At 42.1% G+C, this 24,028-nt stretch overlaps 4 protein-coding genes across 4 annotated transcripts; 3 read left to right on the forward strand and 1 right to left on the reverse strand.

Moving 5' to 3' along the window:
* Positions 1-142: 142 nt before the first annotated feature.
* On the forward strand, positions 143-6,340 carry LOC145484164 (uncharacterized). The gene is made up of 2 exons (XM_081462791.1): positions 143-571; positions 1,307-6,340. The coding sequence occupies exons 1-2, from the start codon at positions 499-501 to the stop codon at positions 5,677-5,679; spliced, it is 4,446 nt and encodes a 1,481-aa protein (XP_081318917.1). The 5' UTR covers positions 143-498; the 3' UTR covers positions 5,680-6,340.
* Positions 6,341-6,405: 65 nt separating this feature from the next.
* Positions 6,406-12,653, forward strand: LOC145484166 (uncharacterized). The gene has a single exon (XM_081462794.1). It carries the CDS (start codon positions 6,587-6,589, stop codon positions 10,574-10,576), a length of 3,990 nt encoding a protein of 1,329 aa, XP_081318920.1. The 5' UTR covers positions 6,406-6,586; the 3' UTR covers positions 10,577-12,653.
* Positions 12,654-14,962: 2,309 nt separating this feature from the next.
* LOC145484167 (uncharacterized) lies at positions 14,963-24,023 on the forward strand. The gene is made up of 2 exons (XM_081462795.1): positions 14,963-15,088; positions 18,296-24,023. The coding sequence occupies exons 1-2, from the start codon at positions 14,989-14,991 to the stop codon at positions 22,168-22,170; spliced, it is 3,975 nt and encodes a 1,324-aa protein (XP_081318921.1). The 5' UTR covers positions 14,963-14,988; the 3' UTR covers positions 22,171-24,023.
* Positions 16,393-18,095, reverse strand: LOC145484170 (uncharacterized). The gene is made up of 2 exons (XM_081462798.1): positions 16,883-18,095; positions 16,393-16,705 (listed from the first exon to the last, which is right to left on the reverse strand). Exon 1 carries the CDS (start codon positions 17,332-17,334, stop codon positions 17,011-17,013), a length of 324 nt encoding a protein of 107 aa, XP_081318924.1. The 5' UTR covers positions 17,335-18,095; the 3' UTR covers positions 16,393-16,705; positions 16,883-17,010.
* Positions 24,024-24,028: the final 5 nt, after the last annotated feature.

Genomic DNA, 24,028 nt, shown 5'->3' on the forward strand with positions numbered 1-24,028 from the left:
ATACAACGCACATCACTTCTTGCAGAAATGTTATTACCATCGAACATGTGGCTAGTGCTGTTTTTGTTGTTTTTTGGCTAGTTTTGCCGTTTAGAGAAAGGAAGAATTTTTTACGGTTGAGTTTAAAACATGATTGTATTGTATTTACAAATTTTCAGCATAAAATGAGCCTCGGGTTTATTCGTAAAATATTCTTAAAATGTTGTTTATTTCAGCCTCGATAGTCTTAAAATATATTCTTTTAACAAAAGAGTGTATTTGAACACTTACTTCTCCCGTGCAGTAATAATAAAACTGAAATGTTTTCATGCTCTCTCGTTTCATACCGTTTTAAAATTAGGGTCGCATAATATTTCATTTTCATATGCACGTGATCTACAGCAACACGTAGTGTCGTTTCGTTTTCCAACCGAAGTAAGTCCATAAAATGCATTGTTCTAAATTGTTTCCACTAAGTTCAGGGCCAGACAATGTTCAGTTGACATCGCTGGTTTCTCGATGGCGGAGTATTGGCTTGTCTTGTCACCTCGTCTTCTGGTATTCCTTCTCCTCCAATTCAGCACCAGAGTCGGTGAGTGGAAGTTTTTCAAGTTTTAAAAACAACTAAGATGCAAACACTCTCCGTTTTTTACATTTGCGAGCTAGTTGCAAGACAAAAAGAAAACGTGTACGTTTAACTTTCTCGACGAACGCGCGAATGAAAGAAATAAGGGTGGCTTGCCACAGTTAGTTACCTGTTCAAATGAGTAAATCGAACAGATAAAATGTTAGGGAATAACTTACTTAAATGGAACTATCATCAGCAGCTCTGTAGAAGTGCTGGCAGTTATATCTCAAGTTTCTCAGGGGGACTCAACGGATCGCTTTAAGTAAATTTTCGGAAGGCCGTAAATACCCTCCTGTTTTCTTAAGTCAATTGTCGCCTCGAGCTTTCGTGATACGGGGGATATATTGTCTTTTGTCGTTTTGTGTACCGAAAAAAAAGCCAGCTATGATTTTCGAAAAGGCAACAGCTGCCAAGGTTTTCGGGAAATAAACAAAAACATCTTTGTTGAAAACTGTACGGTACCGCTCATATAGTGTTTCTAGTCGAAACTGAAATCTTACGAAAACGACGAATATCCTCCCTTTGAAGTACAAGTTTGAAGTTAAAATGAGCATGAAATAAGCTGAAGAGAGTTATGCTATTTCTGCCGCTATTTTCATGACAGACCCGCTGCTATCTCTTGAATACCAGCTTATAATTAGGCAGCGACAGATTGTAAAGTGGATTGCTTTAACGAAACTGATATAACACAAAACTTAGGTGCTCAAGACCACAAACATAAACATGTGTATGACGTGCATGTTTCTCGCCACGGAAAAGACTCCAGTGATTGTGGCTCTCTCGACGAACCATGCAAGTCGATAGCGCAGGCTTTGGGCTTAGTAGACTGGGGCGGACGTGTACATCTCAATGGGACTGGAACCGAGCGAGATCCCTTTGACTGCGAGAATGTGACGCAGGATCAAAATCTGGGGATTTTTGTTAACAAGAGCGTGACGATGCAAAGTTTTCAAGAGACCCCGTATGTTTCGTGCGCGGAAGGATTTCATTTTCAAACTAATACGAAGGAAAACAACAGAAGAGTGTCAGTAACATTGTCGGGGATGGTATTTAAAGGAACTCCTCTCAGGTTTCTGGACTGTAGTTGGGTTCAGCTTGTAAACTGTACTCACCGAGAGACGAAAACAGCTGTCAGTGTTCGCGCGGAGAACATCCCAAGTGTTCACCTTGATATCAAAGGCCTATCATTATTTAGAAACAATCATAACTGCGTAACGATTTTGTTAAAGAATTCAAGCAGTGACAAGTCCCTTACAGTGACTATCAGTCGAACGAGATTTCTAGAAAATGGGGTTGATGAGCACCTGTCAGCGAAGGCTCTTATCTCCATAGCAACAGATGTCAAAAAACCCGCCAGGCTAATGCGTGTCCAGATTTCCTGCCAAGAGATTACTTGTATTGGAAACCGGGTTCCTTTCGTTGTTTTAGATTTGCCCACATCGGTAACCAAGGAGACATACAATCGGGTTAAGCTGTCCAACAACAGCGTGGACACGAAAAAAAAACGCTTTAAAGACAGTATGTACATTTCCAGTGCCAGGAAATCTAGTGCGAAATTCGTGGACTTACGCTGCGCTAACAACACAAGTAATCAGGCTTTAAGATGCATCAAAATTTACGCCGAGGAAGCTAAAGTCTTAATTGAGAATTCGTCATTCGTCGGGCATAACGCAATGAATGGAAAAGGCGGGGGCGTGTTTATCGAGTCCAAACTGCACGCGTCTCTGGTGGTAATAAAGACCTTGTTTAAGAAAAACAAAGCGAACAGTGGAGGAGCAATCTACCTTAATAGTGCGTGGTACGCGCCGGGCGGTAACCTAAGACTCGACCTCACCAACGTCAATTTCACCGGATGCGAAGCTACAACAGACGGGTCCGCGATTCTGATTGGAAAAAAAAACAAGCTTGCAAGTAAACCGATAGTATACACTTTATACGCGTCTATCAGAAATGTTAATGTCAAGAATTGTTACGCCAAGAAAACTTCAACATGTAGTAGCGTGTGTCTTATGCTTAAAAGCGGACACGTTATCTTCGAAGAATTCAACTGGTTTACCAGTCGACCAGACACGGCGGGAGCTGTATTCGTAGGAGCTACAGGAGGCAAGGCAGACGTGAAGATTTCTCGGTCCAGTTTCATTGACGGTGGTCATTCCAATCGCAGTGTTTTCGTTGAGGTACAGGCATTGGGGAAACACAGAGGAAGCGCAGTTGTCGCCAACACCTCCATGTTCGATATCCAAAATTGTGCGCTGGTCATTAGTCCAAAATACAGGATCAAACTCGTAAATGTCACAACTGTTTCCTGTAGGTACGGATTGAATATATCCAGGAAATGGCCTGGCTACGATAACATAACCTTTCCCGTTAGTATTCTCATCGATAACTGCACCTTCAAACACAACGTGTACGATATATCATCCACTATTCGGGACCCACGTTCAGTTTGGCTAAAAATTGTGAACACGACCTTTCTAGGCCGTCCCAAAACACGAGACATCAACGCCTATTCCATTCGGTTTTTCATTCCAACCTTGAACAAGCTGAATACATCAAGAGCTTCGATAGAATTGGACAGTGTTTATTTTTACTCGCGCCCAGCCAGTAGTTTTGTGCTTTATTTTCAAGGCAAGAAAACGTTGACGATACGACGGTCGGTATTTCGCGATTGTACCTCATTTTACAGAGAAGCCTGGAATTTTAACCGTAAGAGCAAATCTATCTACGAGATAGCAACTGGAGCAATATCGGTTCTCTCCAAACCTGATAAGCCCTGGAAACCAGGCTGTGTCCAACACGATGCCCATACCGACACCCACCCCCTGTGGTGGTATGATACTCACGTGATATTCCAAGAAACTTTATTTGAGGAGAACGCTGGCTTGATCGCGGGCGCAGTGTATGTCAGTAACGGGAATACCACGTTCCAGAACTGCTCGTTTCACGATAATTTGGCGATCAGGAGAACAGCGCAAGTCTATTCCGCCTATGGAACTGGTAGAATGGAATTCAACAACTGCACTTTTTCCAGTAAACGAAAGAGTAAAACTCTTGAAGGAAGGAAATTTGGAAACGTCGCTTTCTTTTATTCCGAAAGTGAAGGACCTGTCATCTTGCGAAATACTTCCATGGTTTCTGCCATTGCTGAAAGAAGGTCGAATACTGTTTTTGAAATCTCTAATGGAGGCTACGTCCACATCGACCATAAGACGACCATTCACTGCGGCAAGGGTAGCATGTTGTCGCTTGAAAATGCAGCGCATTTTGTTTACACCGAGAAAAGAAAACGCTTTTGTAGGCTCAACGTCACGGTTGTGAAGTACACTTGTAGACTGTGTTCTCCTGGTTATTACAGCCTTCAAACAGGGAGATCTCACGGCTTCGCTGTCGAGAATTCATTTCAGTGTCAGCCGTGTCCATTAGGAGCTAAGTGCATTCAAAACAACATGAACATAGCAGCCAAAGAGAACTTCTGGGGATACCAGGTCCCGGAAACACGTCATACAGCACTGCTGAGGTTTATTCCATGTCCCAAGGACTACTGTCAATCCCCAAGCACCCAATCACAAGCCTTCAGCAGTTGCCGTGGAAACAGAACTGGTTTTCTGTGTGGTAAATGCGCTGCTGGGTACACTGAATCACTGTTCTCTGCCAATTGCCGCCAAACGAGTCAATGCAGTGACAATTTTTTATGGCTGGTTATCTTTGTTTTCTCAGTTGGGATGGCTGCATATCTGTTGACCAAACCACCCCTCCTGCGTCTCTTGTGTGCAAGAAAAGTCCTATGGTTTATAAGGAAGAAGGGGAATGTACAATCACGAGAAAAGAGTCGCCACATCGATGAACAAAGGGACACTGGCTATCTAAAGATTGTCTTCTACTACTATCAAGTGGCTGATTTGCTCATAGACAACTCAATTGGAGACCTGGTCCACAAAGTTCCATATATTTACATCGTCGTCTCTGCATACAACTTCCAAGTTCACGATATCTCCAGAGGAATTGGCTGTCCTTTTGCAGGCCTGACAGCAGTAACAAAGGAGTTGTTTCTTTCTATGCCAGTTTTTGTCACAATGGCGAATGTTGTTGTCGTTTATTGCGTCCACGTCGTTGTTAACCTGCTGCTGAAAAGGGGAACGCCATCGGTGCACCATTACATGGCAGTCGTCCTGGAGATACTGTTACTAAGTTACGATCGACTAGCGGAAACGTCGCTTGGTTTGATGCACTGTGTATCTATTGGCTCTCAAAGCCGGTTGTTCATTGATGGAAACACGCTTTGCTGGCAAACATGGCAGTACCTTCTTCTTTGGTACATCGTGATATTTGTCGTTCCCTTCATCGCTGTTCTGTATTTCGGTTCTCGAAAACTCTATAATTCCTCCATTTCTGCAAGCGGCTTTCTGGCAGCCTGTGTCTTTCCTTTGCCGTTCCTCGCCTATTGGTTTATAAAGTCCTTTTGTACAGGAAAGAGAGAAGAATCTGCCATGAGACCAAAGGGAAAAGAAGACGAAGTGATGGAAGTCTTACAAGGGCCATTCCGTCCGCCCAGTGATGGTGACCAAGGCACTCTGCACTGGGAAAGCGTCTTGATTGGCCGACGGCTCATCCTTCTATCATTCCACTCTTTCATCTCAAATGCTATGCTACGCTGTCTGTTCTTAGCTGTGACATGTGAACTAATGGCCATCCATCACATTGTTAAGCGTCCTTTCCGAAGCACCACAGCCAACAAAGTCGAATCCACGTCCTTGGTTGTGTTGTCCATCCTAGCTATGATCAACCTGATCAAGGCAACTCTTCTCTCCTCTGGTATCACTCCTGAAGACGAAAACAAATTGTACATCGATGGTATGCAGTGGTTCGAGTTGGCAGCCATGGCTACCGTTCCAGCCTTACTGTCTCTTCTCGCTGCCTTTGCGATTCTGTCACACACAGTGTGTTTGATTGTTTGTCTCATAAACCGAGCCTGTAAATGTGCAAGGGTCTCTGGCAGCACTCGCAGATCTCTTAAAGATTTAAGAGAACCTCTCTTGAACAACCAAGGAACTAACATTGAGGATAGCTCTTGATCAGGGCAACACTTCGATGACTTTTCTTTCAAGAAATCAGACAATTGCATGTGTATTATCGTAACAGAATTTAGTTAGTTCGCACATCGTAAAAAGAGAAAGTTTACTGTTATAACACGGCAGTTTGACTTACTAGACTGAATTCCTTTTTTTCTGGGAGAATAGGGCCATTACACTACAGTTTGGCCTCTATAGAATAAAATAATTTATGCACATGGTGACAGTGATTTCTTTTTGTCAATTACCTTGCCATATTTACAGCATTAAACCCTTAATTTTCACTCAGGAGGACGCTCAGTAGGTTTTGATTCCATCCTTGATATTTGTTTCATTTTGGTACCATAGGGTAAATAATACTCAATGCACTTTCAGAAATTTTCTGCTTTCTTGCCATACAATCAATCTCTACCCCGAACACGGTGATAGGTTTTTTGATTTTCTCTAATAGTATAAGTGCACACAGTCGCACTCTACCTGCCTGGTTGACTGATGGAATTACTGACTGACTCCTTGACTGACTGACTGTTTGACTTACTGACTGACTGACTGACTGACTGACTGCCTGCCTGCCTGACCGACTGACTGACTGACTGACTGACTGAATGAATGAATGAATGAATGAATGAATGAATGAATGAATTACTCATGAACTGACTGACTCACTGACTGACTCACTGAATGAATGAATGAATGAATGAATGAATGCATGAATGAACGAATGAATGAATGCATGAATGAATAAATGAATGAATGAAAGAATGCATGAATGAATGAATGAATGATTGAATGAATGAATGATTGATTGACTGACTGATTGACTGACTGACTGACTGACTGACTGGTTGGTTGATTGATCCGATCTTAAAACTTTCCCAAGACCAAAGTGTCTAAGAAACACACCCGGCTAATGAGGGCAGGGCACACCAAATATAACCAGAAACATCAAATAATTAAATTCAACGGTCCACCAAAACCAGTTGTATTTTGTTATCACAATGTGTCTCGTGTATTTGTACTTACAGATTGCCTCGAGAGTCCTCAACAAACTGTCCACGTTTCCATATTTGGAAGTGATACCAAGACTTGTGGTACCAGCCTTGAACCATGTCGCACAATAGCAATGGCGGTTGACCAAGTGGACTGGGGCGGGCGCATCGTCCTCAATGGCAATGGAACGAAGCAACAGCCATTTGACTGCGGGAATAGCATCACGAATGGCCATCATTCTGGTATTCCAGTGTCCAAGAGCGTAACAATGACTAGTTTAGAATCGACTCTAGCTCATGTGTCGTGTTTGAAAGGCATTCATTTTCACCGATTAAACGAGAGATTGTGGATAACATTAACTGGCATAAAGTTCTTTGGTACCCCTCTCAAGTTCAATGACTCCAGCAATATCTCGCTTGTCAACTGTTTCCTTCAAGACACCCAAGAGACTGTCACTGTTCGTGTGGCAAAAAGCCTGAATACCAGTCTCACTATTCGTCGCTCAACCTTTCAGAACAATTCTTTGTGTTTGAAAATCCATTTTGCACAAGACTCTGGAACAGACATGGAATTTTCATTGCATTTAGATAATACTACATTCTTGAAGAATGGATTAAACGCTAACACTACAAGGGGTAGTGTCGTATTATTGAACGAAACGGGATTTTCGCGTAAAATTCAACTGCGCATAACGGCCGACAAGATCGTGTGCGCTGCAAATATAGGGCAATTCCTATCTGTCGATTTGTCCACAGCTGTTACCATAGAAACATACAACAGCATTCATCTTGACAGAAATCATTACGCCAACTTGTCTCGTAGCCTTTACTATTCCAAAGTGAAGATGACAAATGTGGTATTTGTTAGGTTGCAGTGTAAGAATAATTATGAAATAAGGTGCCTGACAATCTACAGCAGAAAAAACGCAACAGTAGACGTCAAAGTTTCAGAGTCGCGTTTCTACAACAACAGTGTGAGCCAAGGAAAGAAGGCGCCAATTTTCCGGGTCGTGGGAACTGGAGCTCGAGCAGGGGCAATTCAGATCTCCAACACAACTTTTGACAGGAATAATCAACTTGCAATAAGTGTAAGCCCTAACTTCAGAGTTACATTCGACAATGTAACAGTGTCTTCCTCGGTGGCTGGTGTCGTTATGTGGCCGCCTTATGACCAGTTGCTAAAGGAGAGTGGTTTTCATTTAAACGTTGTTGTGAATAACTGTACATTTCGAAATAACAAGAGAGATTTGTCTGCTTTGTTGAACAACAGTATCAATGTCGGCTTCCGCGTCACCAACACGCTATTTGACGGCAGAGAGAGAACAGAAAATCAGTCAACGTTTGGTATTCGCGTCATTATACCTTACCTAGAAAGGATAAATGTTTCTGCTGTTACAAAAATCGAGATGGAAAATGTCACCTTCATTGGACGGCCATCAAATAAGTTTGTGTTGTTTTCCAATGGGAACAAAACGGTCAATATACGCCGATGCATATTTCGGGACAGCTTTACTGTAGAAATAGACGAATGGAGAAACAGACGATTCAAGAACATGTCTAGCTATGTGGCAAGTCAGGGGGCACTTTTGTTTCTATTCGACTCCGATGAAATGGTGGATACAGGATGCGTTTATTCTAATGTTACATACAAGACCCATCGCAGGTGGAGATACACAAGTCACGTCTTGTTTGAAGACACCTTGTTTCAAAATAACTCTGGAAAAATCTCAGGAGCAGTTCAGATCATCAATGGTTACGTGAAGTTTCACAGATGCAGTTTCATCGACAATTTTTCCGAAAGAGACTTTGGCCAAGTATATGTCGGGTACGGAAGCGCTAAGGTCGAGTTTAAGAGCTGTATGTTCAAACGCACGAAAACCGAAGGGACATACCAAGGCATACCAAGATACACCTTTGTAGTTGGAAGATTTCTGCATTCAGAGAGCGGAGGCCCACTTAAGATAGAAAACACTTCCTTTCACTCCGACATTGACGACAGAAACAAGCATCAGTCTGTTTTGAGAATATATTCAGGCGGTTATTTCCACATGGACCAGAGCTCAACAATCCAGTGTGCAATAGGCAGCTACCTCCAGTTCAAGAATCTCTCTCACTTCATTTACCAAGGTGGAAAGGGAAACGATTTTTGCCGTCTTAACGTAACAACTGAACTCTTCAGTTGTCGAATGTGCCCTTCTAAGTTGTACACTCTTGAAAGAGGATATACTAGAGGGCTAACCATTCATAAGTACATTGAGTGCCTTGACTGTCCATTTGGAGCTCACTGCGACGGACCCAACAATATTCTGGCAAAACAAAATTTTGGGGGTTACAAAATCACTGATGGAAATAATTTCTCTTCCTTAAAATTCTTGCCTTGTCCTTGGGGGTACTGCCGTTTTCAGGACTCCTATTCATACCACGACAACGACTACAATGGTTGCTTTGGTTTCAGATCTGGGATTCTTTGCGGTCAATGTGCGGCTGGGTATTCTGAGACACTGTTTTCTTCGCATTGTAGGAAATCATCAGAATGCAACTGGAATTATACGCTGTGGAGTTTGATGGCCCTTTACTATGTCTTGTTGATCATTTATTTGTTAAAGAAGCCTTCCCTGGTACTGTTTTTAAAAGAGCAGATTCTGTGGTTTAGGAACGATCGACAACGAGCTGGATCCCTGGAACTCTCAGCGGGTCACAACGAGGAAGACCTAGAGTATGGCTACATTAAAATTGCGTTTTTCTTCTATCAAGTTGCTGACTTGCTTAGCACTGATTCGTTAGAGAACACGATGGCCAAGGTTCCTTACATTTCCACAGTAGTTGCTCTTTTTAACTTTGAAGTAAATGTCGTCGACAAAGGAATCGGCTGCCCATTCCCTGGCCTCACGGCGGTTACAAAAAAGCTCTTCCTCTCTGCCCTAGTTTTTGTCGCCATAGCTCACGTCTTCATCATTTACTGTCTTCATTTGGCAGTGAACCTGACCTTGCGGAGAGGTAAGCCATTGTTTGCTCATTACGTCGCCGTAGCCGTGGAGATACTGTTGCTAGGTTACGATCCCCTTGCAGAATCATCTCTCAAACTGATGCACTGCGTATCTGTTGGTTCCGTGTGGCGTCTCTACTTTGATGGAAACATCGTTTGTTGGCAATGGTGGCAGTATGGTCTCCTGGCATTTAATGCAATTTTTGTCGTTCCATTTGTTGGTGTCCTTTACTGGGGTTCAAGCAAACTTTATAACAAGACTATATCTTGGAAAGAGTTTGTTGGGGCTTGCATCATACCACTTCCCTTCCTTGTCCGCTGGCTTGTGAAGGGTTTATACCGCGGAACCAGGCAAAATCGCAACCCAACTCAGATCCGCGATGAATGCACCGATGAAATTTCCAAGATATTGTACGGCCCATTCCGTCCACCCGGTGACAAAGATCAAGGCACGCTCTACTGGGAAAGCGTTCTGATTGGTGGAAGGCTTGTCCTTCTCACATTCCAGTCCTTCATTCCAAATGCCATGCTTCTTTTCTTGTGCATGTCCACGACATGTGTCCTGATGTTGGCCCTTCATTTAATCAAGAAGCCGTTCCGAGACCCTGTGGCGGACAAACTTGGAACTTTATCTTTGGGCTTGCTGGCCTGTGTAGCGATCATGAACCTCACGGCGGCCACCTTGACGTCTTTTGCTGTGAAACCCGAGGGGCCTAACAGACACATCATGGTGGTTTTAAGGTGGATTATAGTAGCTGTTCTTTGCTTCTTTCCCGTGGTGATTACACTGCTATTCCTGTTTGCATTGTTTTCTCAGCTAGTTCGGTTTGTCCTGTTCCTCAAGCGGAAAATATACATTCGTTTTTCTGCGCTGAGACTGTACTACGAGTATCTAGATGACAGCACCGCTTTTCTAACTGATTGAAATGGAAAGAACAATCCAAACCTGCAGAGCAATATGGAAGGACATTCTTGTGAATCAACTTTTGAACAACTCGATCAACAAGCAACGGCCAGATTTCTATAAACAACTGTCTTGAAATCAAAACCAAGACAATTGTTTCGATCGGCTAATCATGCAGACAAACACAAACAACCCAGTGAACTGTTTCAAATTGTGTAAATGGCGCCAACCGCGGGAAGACATGCCACCTGCGAAAAGCGCGGGAAAACTCGCCTAAGTAAAATTATGGTTGGATTAGTTTTTATCCTGATTTACTGAGATTTCCAAGTAATATAAAATGCGTTTTTAAGAACCTATTGCCTCTTTTCAACCCGAGTTAAAAAGAGTGGAACTAGCACATGTTTACTTTCACCTTACTTGCCATAATTAACTTAAAACCATTATATTTTATTATGTCATAAGCAGGGGTGGTGGATCCAGGATTTTTCTTAGGAAGGGTGCACCACCAAGGAGTGGCGAACTGACTAGTGAAGGAAACAAATTTTGAAAGCGAATACTAAGAAGAGAGCTTCATTCCAGGGGGGTGCACACCCCCTGCACCCTCCCCCTAGATTCGCCTCTGCTGAGCATCTTGTTAAGACATAGCTTTGTTACAGTATCTATATAACAGGGTCTAAGTATTTGAAAGCCTACTATACTGCAGTCGACGTTTTGAAAGTACAAACTAATGCTTTGTTTTTTTTCGTCATATAATTGAGAGATAATTGTTACAAGTCAAAAGCAGTCTTACTGGTACTTAATAACTTAAAACAACTTTTGAAAGTTTCAAAACAAGCGGAAGATTAAAAGATAATTTTCTGTAACAGTTCAACTCTGATATTGGCCGATATTAGAGTATTGGCATGGGAACTGGTCCCTGGGTGGGTAGAGGGTTAAAAAAAGGACAGGCGGAGAGATCCCAGTGCAGACTGGGCAGAGAGATCTCCGCTCAGCTTAACCAATTTCCTTTTCTTCCCTTTCCTACTAGGGGGCCTGTTTACAGGCTAGCACAGTACCCAATAAGATACTCTTTTCAAGACGTAAACACCACCTAGATTTTTAGACCTATACATGATTTTCTATAACCTATTTCATACCTGACCTAAAAACATGTCTCAAATAAGATCCAAGGAATGTCTATTGTTTATGTAAACATCCCCTGATGAGAACAATTAAGACCGCAGTACACCAAAAGCAACCCCTAGTTCAGACCAAAACAATTCAAACTATAGTGTGTAATATGTTGAGTCCCTTAAGCCCATCTGGCTTGTAGCTGTCAGCACTTTACTAGAGTTTCTGTGGCACTTATGCTGCTAGGAGGTTTGCTACCCCCCCCCCCCCGCCCCGCCCTGCATGGGATGCTAGTCCATGTTCTGTCAGGTTGCCCCAATATTCAAAATGACGCAAAAATTACAGTGCAAAATAACACTAATATTTAAACCTTTAGTAACATGCAGTATTTTATTTTATGCAAAGTTAACACATTCCTTTGAGGACAATCTAAAACTAAGCAACCTTGTAACTCTATGTCAAAACCCCAGAGGGGGGGGGGTGACTCCCACGTCAAAAGGTCAGGGATGCTCGTTGTCTCACTGAGGGATGTAAATCAAGGATTTTGGTCTCACTTGGGGGTGTTCAGGACAAATGCCACTACTTTTAGCTGTTAAAGTATCTTTTTGTGTGCAATCAAAGAAGCAATAATAAAAATAAATGTTCTCATTTCCTCTTGTAGCCTCGATTTCCGCCGCTCTCTTGAGTCCAGTCTACCAGCACAGGTTCGTCTTCTAAACAGCGGCTGGTAATCAAGCCTAATAAAGCCTGAGCCATGCCCTGATTGGTCTCTTGTAGAACTTTAATTCAAATTTTTAGATGAGCTCCCCCAACCTTTTCGTATGGGATTCCTCTCCCCTCGGTGGTTAAAACGTCTGTTCCTTTATATGTTTAGGCAAACATCCTCAATCGTCTATTGATTGTAATGTTTTTGATTTCCTCAATTGCAAAAGATCTGCTTCAATTAAGATTTTTTATTCAATTAAAATTTGAGCGAACGTTTCCCAAGGTTTTGAACGGGTATGTGTCGTTCTTTATCTACGAACTTTCGATTTAATTCAATTTATTTCATTTTAGACCTTTCCCAAGCCTGTTAGACAGTTACAATCTTGACGAGTAATGTTTGAATTCATATTCGCCTTTGGACTGCAAACAGAACGAAAAGAAGAACGTTCACACTACGCTGGAGGAACTTGAGAACGGAGGTTTCACTCTGAAAACGCATCAAATGTACATCTTTTCCGTCCACACTACGCCGTAAGAATTTAAAAACGCAACAATCACCGGTTGTTTTGGATTTGTGTTTGAGGAAAATTCGAGAGGGGAAATCACATGATTATCGCGACTACATCATTGTCGAAAAGCTTTGCTTTCAAAATGCTTTCCGTCCACACGACAACGAAAAGCCGCCGTTTTCAAATTCCTCCAGGAGGAGGAGGGAGCAGCGTTGCCGAGTGGTTAGGGCGCCAGACTTGAAATCCGGCGGTAGCGGGTTCAAATCCCGCTTTGATCACTTAGCTGGAGTTGTTTCTCAGTAGACCCTAGTTCAACTCCTCGGTCATGCTTGTTAATAGCCAACTGGTCTGCCTCCCGCCAGTTAGAATTTTTAAGCGTATTATGTTCATTTGAATTATTTCTTTTTCCACTTTCGGTAGCGCGCCTGAGAACTAGCTAGGTGTAGTTAAACGCATTGTCCACTATAAAAAAACAACATTTTTTCCGGTTTTAGATCGTTTTCGAAAAGCTCCGTTTTCGTGACTAATTAGTGTAGACGGTAGGCCTAACCGAATAAATAAAGCGGCGTTTTCAAATTCCTCCGGTGTAGTGTGGACGCTACTGACCTAAGGCTGCTGAAGGATTTGTGGAGATCCCGTATGGGGTGGATGGCGTCGACGGGCCGGGAAATTGTCGACAGTCATGTATCCCCACGAAAAATCTTACGCGAAAGTCCGTGTTAAACGATTTTTCCTCCGACCACAAAGTAAAGGAATGGAGATTAAAATATCCCTAGTCAGCTCAGTGTGGCGAGGAAATTCTTGTTCACTTTGGTTAGAATGTTAGTACGTTCCTGTCGCTCTCTGCAGTGGCCGAAAATTTGGATCGTCACATAACGTTCTCTTAAGCGTTGCGTGACCGTTAAGTAACGCGTTACGGCGGACGAGACGGCAACATCGTTACGTTACGAGTGTCGTGTAATTACGTTACTTGTTTATTGATATAAAAAGTTTAGTTACCAAGCAATCGAAGACGTGTCCGTTTCACGTAATAACATTGTGTTCCCAAAGAAAAACGAACGTTATCCAGTACTATATTGCCAGAGCAGCATAAACTGTTTTTGCATATTATATTAAATCGACGCCTGCATAGAGGGTGTTAAAATGTAAAATACAAAATATTGCGGATTAAAAGTTTTTAAGTAAAAAGATTTTTAGGAAGATCTCCTGTGCGTTTGTTTCATCGCAGCTTAAGTCGCCGACAGTGAAAATACCTTGAATTACGATTGTTTCGAAGGAAAACGAAGAGAATACTGTCATGGGGGGGAGAGGCGGGGTGAAAGAAAAAGAAGTCGTGATGCTTGTTCTCTTCAAACTGACTTGGCCCAGTTTCGAACCAAGAGAAAGCTATGACACATGCAGAATGACCTAGTGGCCTCGTTTGTATGTGAAACCGCTGAGAACTAGACTCCTTTTTTATAAGAATATTGTTTTTCCGGCCGAGGCTGAATAATCTTATTTTTCTGCCGATTTCAGGCCTAAATTTTCTTGTGAATATTCTTAGATCATAGCGTGTGACATTTCTATTTTCAAATGTACTTGGTGTCTGAATGGTATTAAAGTAATTTTGGAGCCAACCTGCATGCAGGCATGAAAGCCTGATACAACGCACATCACTTCGTGCAGAAATGTTATTAGCATCGAACATGTGGCTAGTGCTGTTATTGTTGTTTTTTGGCTAGTTTTGCCGTTTAGAGAAAGGAAGAATTTTATACGGATAAGTTTAAAACATAATTGTTTTGTGTTTGCAAATCATTCAGCATAAAATGAGCCTCGGTTTATTCTTAAAATATTCGTAAAATGTTGTTTATTTCAGCCTCGTTAGTCTTAAAATATATTCTTACAACAAAAGAGTGTATTTGAACACTTACTTCTCCCGTGCAGTAATAATTAAACTGAGAGGTTTTCATGCCCTCTCATTTTACACCGTTTTAAAATTAGGGTCGTGTAATATTTCATTTTTATATGCACGTGATCTACAGCAACAGGTAGAGTCGTTTCGTTTTCCAAGCGAAGTAAGTCATTAAAATGCAGTGTTCTAAATCGTTCCCACTAAGTTCAGCACCAGACATGACAGTTAACATCGCGAGTTTCTCGATGGCGGAGTATTGGCTTATCTTGTCACATCGTCTCCTGGTATTCCTTCTACTCCAGTTTAGCACCAGAGTCGGTGAGTGGAATTTTTTCAAGTTTTGAAAACAACCAAGAGGCAAACACTCTCCGTTTATTTCCACGCTGTTTACATTTGCGAGCTAGTTGCAAAATAACCAGTGAAAATATGAAGACAAAATTTTCGCCAGGTTCTGTAAGACAAAAAGAAAACGTGTACGTTTAACTGCGCGAATGAAAGACATACGGGTGGCTTGCTACAGTTAGTTACCTGCTCCAATGAGTAAATCGAACAGATAGAATTTTATCATCAGCAGCTCTGTAGAAGTACTCGCAGTTATACCTCAAGTTTCTCAGGGGGACCCAACGGATCGCTTTAAGTAAATTTTAGAAAGGCCTTAAATACCTTCCTATTTTCTTAAGTCAATTGTTGCCTTAAACTTTCGTCATATGAGGGATATACCGCCTCTTGTTTTCGGATTGATAAAAATGTCGTTTTGTATACCGAAAACAAGAGCCAGCTATGATTTTCGAAAAGGCAACGGCTGCTAAGGTTTTCGGAAAATAAACAAAAACATCTTTGTTGAAAACTGTACGGTATCGCTTACAAGGTGTTTCTAGTCGAAACTGAAATCTTACGAAAACGGCGAAATATCCTCCCTTTGAAGTACAAGTTTGAAGTTAAAATGAGCATGAAATAAGCTGAAAAGAGTCATGTTATTTCTGCCGCTATTTTCATGACAGACCCGCTGTTGTCTGTTGAATACCAGCTTATAATTAGGCAGCGACAGATTGTAAAGTGGATTGCTTTAACGAAACTGATACAACACAAACCTTAGGTGCTCAAGACCACAAACATAAAAATGTGTATGACGTGCATGTTTCTCGCCACGGAAAAGACGCCAGCGATTGTGGCTCTCTCGACGAACCATGCAAGTCGATAGCACAGGCATTGCGCTTAGTAGACTGGGGCGGAAGGGTACAACTCAATGGGACTGGAACCGAGCAAGATCCCTTTGACTGCGAGAATGTTACGCAGGATCAAAATCCGGGAATTTTTGTTAACAAGAGCGTGACAATGTTAGGAGCGTAAATGTTTACAAAAATAAACTTCGCGTCACCAAATCGGACTTCTAGTATTATAATTCGGCCTTTTTCGCTCGTTGTACACTCAATAATTTCAACATCCACAGACGGATTAAACATGATCACTGTTCCTTTGCTATGTTTTGAACCGTGACAGAAAAAACATTTTGCCTCCCCACTCCGCCGACTAGAGTTTTTCAATTTCACTGGAGCAATATGTTTCTTGCAAAAAACTTACTTGAAATCTATTTATGTGCATCCATCTGAAAACTTGTCTTCTTTTTCGCGCGTTATTGAGACCCCTTGTGTTTATTGTGAGGCAAGAGAAAGAGTGTAGCATAATGACAGTAAGAGAAATTGACTTACCTCAGTAAACTTTTAAGCTCGTAAACGGACAGTATAACGATACAAGACCTTGTGAGCACCTAAAACAAATTCTATCTCTATTAAAGCTAAAAACATTGAACAAAAACAAAACCAAGCAGCTATTAATACACACTTACAAGAAAAGATTACACATAATATAGCCTTATTGCTAAAAACTAAATCATTTTTTGGAGAACACATTCTAAATTCGGGCGCTGAAATTGACCTAGACTTTCTAAAAGTCCTTTCAATAATATTTCCATCGTTAGCCTCTCGCGACCTACGTCGCTCGCGCTCGCCCTCCTGACTTCGTTGCGCGAATATTACCCTCTCGCTTCGCTCGAGGGAGATAAGTCAGTCAAGGATTAAGAAAAGGTCGACTTGGGGCAAGTCTAAAATCGACCGGAAAAAGAAACAAATCATAAGACTCGCTTAAACAGGCGCCGCGTCTCAGCTGAGAGAAAATTGAAGTGAAACAAATATAAAACCAGGAAACCGGAGTGCTATATTTAAACGTTTCTTTATAATTATTCATCGGCTTCCTTTGAAGAGCTGACCATCAATGTACAACTTTTCGTACTCCAGCTTCGCCGAACATCCACGTTTCCTAGCAGCTTTTAGATGTGGTAAGAGCGATTTCCTGATGTCGACAATTTCTTTTGGGAAGTCCGGAGACACTCCAAAATTTGTTCCAGCAAGGGTCGGAGCCCTGGACAAAACATGGTTCTTGTCTCTGCAAACGCTAAATTTAGCGATGATTGGTCGAAGCTTGCCATCTGGACGCAGTTTGCCTACCCTGTGAGCTCTTTCGATAGAAATATCTTCCACGTCTTCAACTCTAAGCTCTTTTTCCATAAAGTTGCGAAGAATCGACTCCGTTTTAGCAAAATATTTCTAGGCATCTTCGGGGATGCTAAAAAATTCAAGTTGTTCCTTCGGCTGTGACTTTCGAGCCTGATAGCACGTTCCCTCTCCATTTTAACCTCCTTCTGCAAACCATTAACACCTATTTGTAGTGCTTCGATCGCTCCCTCGTGGAATTTAGAAATTTCCTTTAGCTCGGAGATTTCTTTGTGCGCGTCGGAGAGACTTTCTTTGACATCGACGTTTTCTTTCTGAAGATCTTTTAGATTCACCTTTAGGTCGTCGATTTCCTGGAACTTATATAGAGCCAGGTCCGGCTTCTGGCATGGTTGATCGCTTCTATGGTGGCGGCCATGTTGAGACAACTGCAACTAGGATTCTCATCATCCGTCTGAGATCCGGCGGTTTTTCTAGGCCTCTTTCGTCCTTGGTTCTCCCTCATTTCGTCTCTTTCTACGTCGTTTTTTTTTCCATTAGAATCGGCCTGAAAAAGGAGTCTCGTGCTCTAAATTAGATTTTCATATACGGAGAGTAGCCGAACACGTCTGTCCACGGCCAGCACCAGTTCCAGTCACTGATTGACTGACTGACTGACTGACCGACTGACTGACTGACTGACTGACTGACTGACTGACTGACAGACTGACAGACTGACTGACGGACTGCCTGATTGATTGGTTGTTTTGATGACTAACTGAATTGATCCGATCTCAACACTTTCCCAAGACCAGACTATCTAAGAAACACATCCGGCCAATGAGGCCAGAACACACCAAGTATATAACCAGAAATAGCACATAATTAAATTCAATAATAATAATCAATCTTTATTTGTACTAGTCACTCTTGCTAGAGAAAATAAATTACAATTTCAATGAAAATATTAAAAGTAAAACCAAAACCAGTTGTAATTTGTAATCCCAATATGTGTCTCGTGAATTTGTTTTTACAGATTGCCTCGAGAGTCCTCAACAAACTGTCCACGTTTCCATATTTGGAAGTGATACCAAGACTTGTGGCAGCAGCCTTGAACCATGTCGCACAATAGCAAAGGCGGTTGAACAAGTGGACTGGGGCGGGCGCATTGTCCTCAATGGCAACGGAACGAAACAACAGCCATTCGACTGTGGGAATACAATCACAAATAGCCACCGTTCTGGTATTCTAGTGTCCACGAGCCTAACGATGACTAGTTTAGAATCGACTCTAGCTTATGTGTCGTGTTTGAAAGGGATTCGTTTTCACCGATCAAACGAGAGATTGTGGATAACATTAACTGGCATAGCGTTCTTTAGCACACCTCTGAAATTCAATGACTGCAGCAACATCTCGCTTGTCAACTGTTCCCTTCAAAACACCAAAGAGGCTTTCAATGTTCGGGTGGCAAAAAGCCTGAATACCAGTCTCACTATTCGTGGCTCACTCTGTCAGAGCAACTTTTTGTGTGCGAAAATCCACTTTGCGCCAGGCTCTGGGACAGACATGGAATTTTCATTGCATTTGGATGATACTAAATTCTTGAAAAATGGATTAAGCGACACACAGGGTGGGGGTGGTTTCGTATTATCGAACGAAACGGGATTTTCGAGTAAAATTCAACTGCGCATATCGGCCGACAAGATCGTGTGCGCTGCAAATATGGGACATTTCCTATCTGTCGATTTGCCCACAGCTGTTACCATAGAAACATACAACAGCATTCATCTTGACAGAAATCATTACGCCAATTTGTCTCGTAGCCTTTACTATTCCAAAGTGAAGATGACAAATGTGGTATTTGTTAGGTTGCAGTGTAAGAATAATTATGAAATAAGGTGCCTGACAATCTACAGCAGAAAAAACGCAACAGTAGACGTCAAAGTTTCCGAATCGCTTTTCTACAACAACAGTGCGAGCAAAAAAACGAGAGCGGCAATTTTCTCGATCACAGGAACTGGAGCTCGAGCAGGGACAATTAAGATCTCCAACACAACATTTGACAGGAATAATAAACTTGCAGTAAATGTAAGCCCCAACTTCAGAGTTACACTTTACAATGTAACAGTGTCTTCCTCGATGGTTGGTGTCGCTATCCGGCCGCCTGGCCACTTGCTGAACGAGAACGGTTTTTATTTAGACGTTGTTGTGAATAACTGCACATTTCGAAATAACCAGAACGATTTGTCTGCTATGTTATTAAACGACAGTATCAATGTCGGCTTCCGCGTCACCAACACGCTATTTGACGGCAGAGAGAGAACAGAGAATCAGTCAACGTTTGGCATTCACGTCACTATACCTTACCTAGAGAGGACAAATGTTTCCACTGCGACAAAAATCGAAATAGAAAATGTCACCTTCACTGCACGGCCATCAAATACGTTTGCGCTGTTTTCCAAGGGAAACAAATCGGTCAGTATACGCCGATGCATATTTCGGGACAGCTTCACTGTAGAAATAGACAAATGGAGTAGCAGTCGATACAAGAACATGCCCAGCTATGAGACAAGTCAGGGGGCGCTTTTGTTTCTCTTCGATTCCGATGAAATGGTGGATACAGGATGCGTTCGTTCTGGTGTTACAGCCAACACCCATCCCACGTGGACGTACACAACTCACGTCTTGTTTGAAGACACCTTGTTTCAAAATAACTCTGGAAAAATCTCAGGAGCAGTTCAGATCATCAATGGTTACGTGAAGTTTCACAGATGCAGTTTCATCGACAATTTTTCCGAAAGAGACTTTGGTCAAGTATATGTCGCGTACGGAAGCGCCAAGGTCGAGTTTAAGAGCTGTATGTTCAAACGCACGAAAACCGAAGGGACATACCAAGGCATACCAAGATACACCTTTGTAGTTGGAAGATTTCTGCATTCAGAGAGCGGAGGCCCACTTAAGATAGAAAACACTTCCTTTCACTCCGACATTGACGACAGAAACAAAGATCAGTCTGTTTTGAGGATATATTCAGGCGGTTTTTTCGACATGGACCAGAGCTCAACAATCCAGTGTGCAATAGGCAGCTCCCTCCAGTTCAAGAATCTCTCTCACTTCATTTATCAAGGTGGAAAGGGAAACAATTTTTGCCATATTAACGTAACAACTGAACTGTTCAGTTGTCGAATGTGCCGTCCTAAGATGTACAGCCTGGAAAGAGGATTCTATAGAGGACTAGCCGTTTATAAGGACATTGACTGCCTTGAATGTCCATTTGGAGCTCACTGCAACGGACCCAACAATATTCTAGCAAAACCAAATTTTTGGGGTTACAAAGTCACTGATGGAAATAATTTCTCTTCCTTGAAATTCTTGCCTTGTCCTTGGGAATACTGCCGTCATAAAGATCCCGGTTCATACCACCAAAACGAATACAACAGCTGCCATGGTTTCAGATCTGGGATTCTTTGCGGTCAATGTGCGGCTGGGTATTCTGAGACACTGTTTTCTTCGCATTGTAGGAAATCATCAGAATGCAACCGGAATTATATGCTGTGGAGTTTGATGGCCCTTTACTATGTCTTGTTGATCATTTATTTGTTAAAGAAGCCTTCCCTGGTGCTGTTTTTAAAAGAGCGGATTCTGTGGTTTACGAACGATCGACAACGAGCTGGATCCCTGGAACTCTCAGCGGGTCACATCGAGGAAGACCTAGAGTATGGCTACATTAAAATTGCGTTTTTCTTCTATCAAGTTGTTGACTTGCTTAGCACTGATTCGTTAGAGAACACGATGGCCAAGATTCCTTACATTTCAACAGTAGTTGCCCTTTTTAACTTTGAAGTTAATGTCGTCGACAAGGGAATCGGCTGCCCATTCCCTGGCCTCACGGCGGTTACAAAAGAGCTCTTCCTCTCTGCCCTAGTTTTTGTCGCCATAGCTCACGTCTTCATCATTTACTGTCTTCATTTGGCAGTAAACCTGATCTCGCGGAGAGGTAAGCCATTGTTTGCTCATTACGTGGCCGTTGTTGTGGAGATACTGTTGCTAGGTTACGATCGCCTTGCAGAAACATCTCTCAAATTGATGCATTGCGTATCTGTTGGGTCCGTGTGGCGTCTCTACTTTGATGGAAACATCGTTTGTTGGCAATGGTGGCAGTATGGTCTCCTGGCATTTAATGCAATTTTTGTCGTACCATTTGTTGGTGTTCTATACTGGGGTTCAAGCAAACTTTATTACAAGACTATATCTTGGAAAGAGTTTGTTGGGGCTTGCATCATACCACTTCCCTTCCTTGTCCGCTGGCTTGTAAAGGGTTTATACCGCCGCACCAGGCAAAATCGCAACCCAACTCAGATCCGCGATGAATGCACCGATGAAATTTCCAAGATATTGCACGGCCCATTCCGTCCACCCGGTGACAAAGATCAAGGCACGCTCTACTGGGAAAGCGTTCTGATTGGTGGAAGGCTTGTCCTTCTCACATTCCGGTCCTTCATTCCAAATTTCATGCTTCTTTTCTTGTGCATGTCCATGGCATGTGTCCTGATGTTGGCCCTTCATTTAATCAAGAAGCCATTCCGAGACCCTGTAGCGGACAAACTTGGAACTTTATCTTTAGGCGCGCTGGCGTGTATAGCGATCATGAACCTCACGGCGGCCACCCTGACGTCTTCTGCCGTGAAACCTGAGGGACCTAACAAACACATCATGGTGGTTTTAAGGTGGATTATAGTAGCTGTTCTTTGTTTCTTTCCTATGGTGATTGCACTGCTATTCCTGTTTGCATTGTTTTCTCAGCTAGTTCGGTTTGTCCTGTTCCTCAAGCGGAAAATATACATTCGTTTTTCTGCGCTGAGACTGTACTACGAGTATCTAGATGACAGCACCGCTTTTATAACTGATTGAAATGGAAAGAACAATCCAAACCTGCAGAGCAATATGGAAGAAAATTTTTGTGAATCAACTTTTGTGCAATTCGATCAACAAGCAACGGCCAGATTTCTATAAACAACTGTCTTGAAATCAAAACCAACACAGTTGCTTCGATCGGCTAATCATGCAGACAAACGCGAACAACCCAGTAAACTGTTTCAAATCGTGCAACTGGTGCCAAGCGCGTGAAAACACGCCCAAGCGTTACGGTTGCCCAAGCTCGCAAATGAGCGTCCCTTGAACATACTTTAGCACTCAGATTACGCAATAGTCAAAAAGTCAGGATTTGTATGGGGAAAACAGTTCTATTCTTAAGCCTAAAAAATACGAAGGATTATGAACAAAATTAGACCTATTTCGCTTTAAGTATGTCTTTCCTTGGTTCTCGTGGGGGTTTTAGGCCGATCTATGTGGTTTTAAGCTTCACTGCTTTGTCTATAATAGATGTACAAGAGACGTTCATTTGCGAGCTTGGGTGACCTGTGCAGTTGGTTTAGGTTTCATCCTTCATCCGTAAGGCTTGCCCTGATTGGTTAGGAATTTTCCCAAAACACTCAAGCCCCGAGTGAACCAGAGTGCAAATAAAACATATTTACTTTCACGTTACTTTCCAGAGTAAATTCAAAACCATTTTATTTGATAGAACTGTGCTGCGCATCTTGTTGTGACACTGCTTTGGTTTAATAACTATATGTCAGGGTCTAGTCATTTGAGAGCCTTTTTTAACAGAGGTAATATTAAAGATGATTTTCAGTCCGTACTGCGCAGTCTCAGCACCCTAATGTTTATAAACATTTTGAGTATCACTCGATGGAATGCGAATCGATGTTACGAACCACAGAGACCTTATCTTTGAGGCCTTTCAAATTACTTTTCCAACAGCTTCATTGATTTTTACAGCTGCGAAGTTGTTTCATAAAGTGATATGAGAAAGAACAAAGCAAAAAGCTTCGCATCCATAATGGCGGTTGACATGAAACTTTAAATTTATTTCACGTAAGTAGTTGCAAAATGTTTTCATTTTGTGATGCCTGACATAACGCAAACAAAAAACGTAAACGAACTCTCGAAAGTGCGCAGCACGGACTGGAAATCATCTTTCAAAGTAAAAAAAAAACCCTCACTTATTATAACTCTTCACTCCCTACGAGTGCCAATTGGTTCACAATGTCTTAACTTTGTGAATATTGGAGAGATTTCTATGAATTTTTGTCAGGAAAATTGTAGTGCATTAAGTAAAACAATTTTTGAAATTTTCAAAACAAGTAGATAAAAGATTGAAAGATAACTTTCTGTAACAGTTCAACTCTGGTATTGGACGATATTAGAGTATTGGCATGGGAACTGGCCCCTGGGTGGGTAGAGGTTTAAAAAAAGACAGGTGGAGATATCCCAGTGCAGACTGGGGAGGGAGATCTCCACTCAGCTTGCCAATTTCCTTTTCTTCTCTTTCCTACTAGGGAGCCTGTTCACAGGCCAGCACAGTACCCAATAAGATACTCTTTCAAGACGTAAACACATAAACCCCTAGATTTTTAGACCTATACATGATTTTCTAAAACCTATTTCACACCTGACAAAAAACATGTCTCAAACAAGATCCTAGTTACCAAGGTATGACTATTGCTTATGTAAACATCCCCTGATGAGAGCAATTAAGACCACAGTACACCAAAGGCAACCCCTAGTTCAAACCAAAACAATTCAAACTACAGTTTGTAAAATGTTAAGTCCCTGAAGCTCATCTGGCATAGCTGTCATAGCTGTCAGCACTTAACTAGAGTTTCTGTGGCATTAATGCTGCTAGGAGTTTTGCTACCCCCCACCCCCC

Source organism: Orbicella franksi, chromosome 4 (genome assembly GCF_964199315.1).
Source record: "Orbicella franksi chromosome 4, jaOrbFran1.1, whole genome shotgun sequence".
NCBI classification, from domain to species: Eukaryota; Metazoa; Cnidaria; class Anthozoa; order Scleractinia; family Merulinidae; genus Orbicella; species Orbicella franksi.